This window comes from Anopheles darlingi, chromosome 3 (assembly GCF_943734745.1).
Source record: "Anopheles darlingi chromosome 3, idAnoDarlMG_H_01, whole genome shotgun sequence".
Classification (NCBI taxonomy): domain Eukaryota; kingdom Metazoa; phylum Arthropoda; class Insecta; order Diptera; family Culicidae; genus Anopheles; species Anopheles darlingi.
Window position 1 is genome coordinate 23624035 of NC_064875.1, and position 4187 is coordinate 23628221.

The window sequence follows — 4187 nt, forward strand, 5'->3', positions numbered from 1 at the left end:
ATCGATCCCCATTAACGGCATTAATCTTTTCAGCTTATCTCCTTGAAAAGAGTTTCTCGATTGGCTCGATGAGAGGGGAATAATTTATATTGTTTAACGAACCTTCCGCCACCTTGTCTCGTCTCCTTTGGAATGGGCTTCTATTCCAAATCATAATTACAAGCCTGTGAAAGAGCGATGGGCCGCTGTGTTTCTCAAATACACAGTGTTGGCCACGTGACCGTGTCACCATCATAACTAACATCATCCGTCATTCGCATGCGATTGGCGGTCGCCTCTTTGTGTCATTGGGACTCCCTAGCGTTGGTTGTTGGTCGCATATCTGGCGCATGACGTCGGTTTCTAAAACCAAACGACGAGAGTGTGCAAGAAGTGAAGCAGAATGAAAATGAAGAAAATCGCTCGCATAAGGTCGTGGTGCGAAAACGCCACCAACTGGTGATTTTTCTGTTGCCAAATAGCAAGGCAGGCGGTTTGCAGACAGAGCTAAAAAGAGAGCGGCGAGGGAACCTAGCTCATATCGATCACATTTGCATACTTTGTCCGGAGGTCATTTTGCCGCTAGAATCACGAGCCATGGTTTGGGATTTTGTTGTTTTTTTTGTTTTTGGAAAATGACATTTCGGTGGTGGTTCTGGTGTCTGGCATTTCGAGGGATCGTTTGGTCGACGAATGACCGAGCACAGCGAAGGAGGTAAGAGAGGAACATTCGTGAGACTTATGACGGGTGAGGTGAACGTTCTCAAGAACGCGCGCCCTCGCCATCGTCGCCACATTGTTATCATTTGAGACATCCACATCCAACAGTCGCATGTGATCGCATCTCTGAGGAATTTCAAAGCGAATGTCTTTCATCGGAAGACACCATTTCCATCATGTTTTGTGTCCAATAATGTTGCCTTTTTGGGCTATTTCTGTCAGTTAGTGACTGGTGTTGATATTCGATCGCAATCTTGCAATTCAAAACCAGCTGTGTTTCGTCTTGGGTTCCTGGAAGTTGGCTGCTAACTATCCGGGAACAGATGACATCCACTCCATGCTGTTGTACACCACACGGAAAGAACAGCTTGCCATCAAACAATCAATCTGCAAATAAGCTTCCAACATGACAGATCATGACTTGCACCGGAAGATGGTCGATCGATATTTGTTGATCGGCTTTGGTTGGCGTTCGGCTCCTCGTTCTTGCAGACATGCGATGGTTTTTGCATCACGAACTGCGCCGTTAACCTATCGACCTGCATCGAGAACCATTCTAACCGACTTCTAGCACAAGCCCCCATCGCAAACACACACACACACATTGCACGTCCTTCGCTCGATCTTCGCGCGATAAACTCTCTGGTCCCGGTGCTGGCGGTTCTGGTATGATTCCCGCTCACACACGCAGACACGGTTCGGGGTCGAGGTTTGGTAAATTACATTTTCATGTTTCACGACTCCGCTGCATCGCAACTGCGCTGCCAGTGACTGCCAGAGAAGGTCACCAGCGTCTCGTGTGTGTGCACCTTACTGTTTGCGGTGCGGTGCAATGTATGCACAGAACATTGGCATCAATAAGGTAGAGAAGGAAGGAGAAGGCGAGGGTGCGCCAGTACTGGCAGCTTGAGGACGAAAGATCATCGATCGATTTGTGATTGGCTGCCATGCGTGCCTTCAACTCTTTACAACACACGGAGAAGAAGGAACAAAGGAGCCTGCCTGGATCTAAAACAAATAAAACTCTAAAGTCACGGTACGGCCTTTATGAGTAGCTCGAGGAGATCTTGATAGTAGGCTCTGTCTGTCATAGATTGGGGCCCCAAGGGTAGGTGACAGTACTGTGTGTGCGCCTGTGTGCGCCTTTTGCTTGTTATTAATCATTTGTCAGAAGAGCGTTATCACGTCACACACTACTAGAAGTCACACAAGATGACGCGCATTACACAATTGATTTATTGACACACTACCACTCGCCGGCTCACAAATACCGAGTCCGATCCCCGTGCACTTTCCGGCGGTTGTGCCGGTGATCAGTAGCAGCAAATACCCTCCACGTTGCGACCACAACGTTCCTCATCATCCTGATCGTAGTGGCGCATCGGTTTGATCGAAAGCGCGTGCAGCTGACGTATGGTCGCGTTAAGGTGCGCACAATCCCACCGGTTCTCATCCAGATAGACCGTCTGAAGGTGCGGGAACGAGTGGTTCACCTCGCACATACTCAAATACCGGAGCCGATTCCGGGCAAGGTTAAGCTCCTGGAGCATATTAAAGTGCCACTCGCTCGCATCGAGCACACTCAGCAGATTGTCGTTCAGCAGCAGATTCGAGAGGCGCGGCAGATACATCGTACCATCGGTCGCGATACTCTGGATGCGGTTGTTGGCCAGATTGATCTTCCACAGCTCGGTCGCCATACTGAACAGTGACATATCGAGCGATTCCAGATAGTTATGGCGAAGATCGATGGTACGCAGGGATGGGAGCGCTAGCACGAAATCGATCGACTGGAAACGATTGTAGCTGAGGTTAAGCTCGCGCAGCTGATAGTTTTGGCCCGGTTCGACCACCAGCTCGTAGAAACTGTTGTGGGAGGCATCGAGGATACGCAGATTGTTCCACAGGACCATCGTCTGGAGGGAAACGTTCTGGATCTCGAGCTTCTCGGTCGCCTGCAGTATGTCGGCCAGCTCCTTGGTGATCGTCACGACGTACGTCGAGTCGTCCGAGTGCGGATAGGTACCGAACGACAGATGCGGATGGTCCGGGAACTCGTACTCGGACAGGTCCATCGACTCGACGATGGTAAAGTTGGATATTTCGCACTCCTGGTCCCGATGCTCACTGCACTCCAGCTTGCGGACACCACTGACGGCTACCGCTGCCATGCACAGCACACTCACCACTAGAAGACTGGTACCGAGGGGAGGAAAGGAGGAAGAGACAAACGGAGAGATGCACCTCATTAGCATGGACGAATCTTAGAATTACGCGAGATCACAACACCACCGCACCATCTTAGGCGATCCATCGTCGTCGTTCCTGCACTCGTTATCCTTCACGCTCTATCCTGCTGGATCCGGTTTTTCGGGACGTACAAACAACCGTTGCACTCGACGGCTAGAACCGACTAGCGGACCGTCCACTCCGGAGCACCGTTGTTGAAGGGAACATATTTATACCAAATGCCCCATGAGCTCCCCTGGTCCTCAAAGGATGATGTGTCTCAGCTCAGGCTAGCTTCAATTAGTAGGACACAGATAACGGCTTAAATCGTTTGGCATGCGGATCTAGCTAAGACTCCGCTCCGCTACGTCTTGTTATGTCGAGGCGTGGGATGACAGTTTGCAATGTGAGAAGCAGTTGCGGTGATCCGCTTCTTCTGGAATGCTGCCCTGCACGGTGTGTGTGATCCAAGTGCGTGTGCGATCTTCGCCGTCTTTAATGGGAACTAATGAGTGCAACCTTGTAATTGTGTAAAGGGATTTGTCCAGGTTCAGGTCCAGCAAATACCTTCAATGTACTCATCATCGTCGTCGTTCATTAACTGCGAGCAATTCGGAATTGCAATTGATAAACCGCGACTCTGAATTCCATAGATTAGCGGAGCAATTAGTAGTCCTTCTATACCTCAATAATAGTCTGGAGGCAGAATCTGGTGGTATCCTTTCACTAGTCGCCGTCGAATTGAGCTCGATGTGAGCATGAAATGAGCGAGGCCTTCGTTGAGACTTGAACTTCGTCTATAAACTTTCAAATGGGAAAGGGAGATGGCGAAACCGGTGGAATGACTCCCCCGGAACACATGCATCGTCGACGTCGACTTCGTCGTCGGGCCAAGGAAACTCGTGATTGAATTTAAATTGAAATTAGACACGACACTGCTATGTGACCGTCATGCTGCAGTGAACCGAGAACGATGCCGGTGGAACGTTTGGTCGCCTGTAAAAGTCAAGAACGGCGCCGCGTCGAATCGAGCGGTGTTGGGTGTGTTGGCAGGAAGGCTCTATGTCAGACGCGCTCTACCGAAGCAAATGCAAACAAAACAAACCAACAAAAAAAATCGAGCTTTCAAACAACATCGTGTTCTGACATGCACTTCTCTCAGTCTCTGTACAACACGCCTGTCTGTCGGCCTGTCGTTCTGTAGACGACGACGATGGTGCGGGGAGGCAATTAGGAAGAACAAAACGGCGTGCGAATGT

At 50.0% G+C, this 4187-nt stretch overlaps 1 protein-coding gene across 1 annotated transcript; it reads right to left on the bottom strand.

The window, feature by feature from the left end:
* Positions 1-1917: 1917 nt before the first annotated feature.
* Positions 1918-3137, bottom strand: LOC125956638 (chondroadherin-like protein). The gene is made up of 2 exons (XM_049688711.1): positions 2997-3137; positions 1918-2895 (listed from the first exon to the last, which is right to left on the bottom strand). The coding sequence occupies exons 1-2, from the start codon at positions 3011-3013 to the stop codon at positions 2013-2015; spliced, it is 900 nt and encodes a 299-aa protein (XP_049544668.1). The 5' UTR covers positions 3014-3137; the 3' UTR covers positions 1918-2012.
* Positions 3138-4187: the final 1050 nt, after the last annotated feature.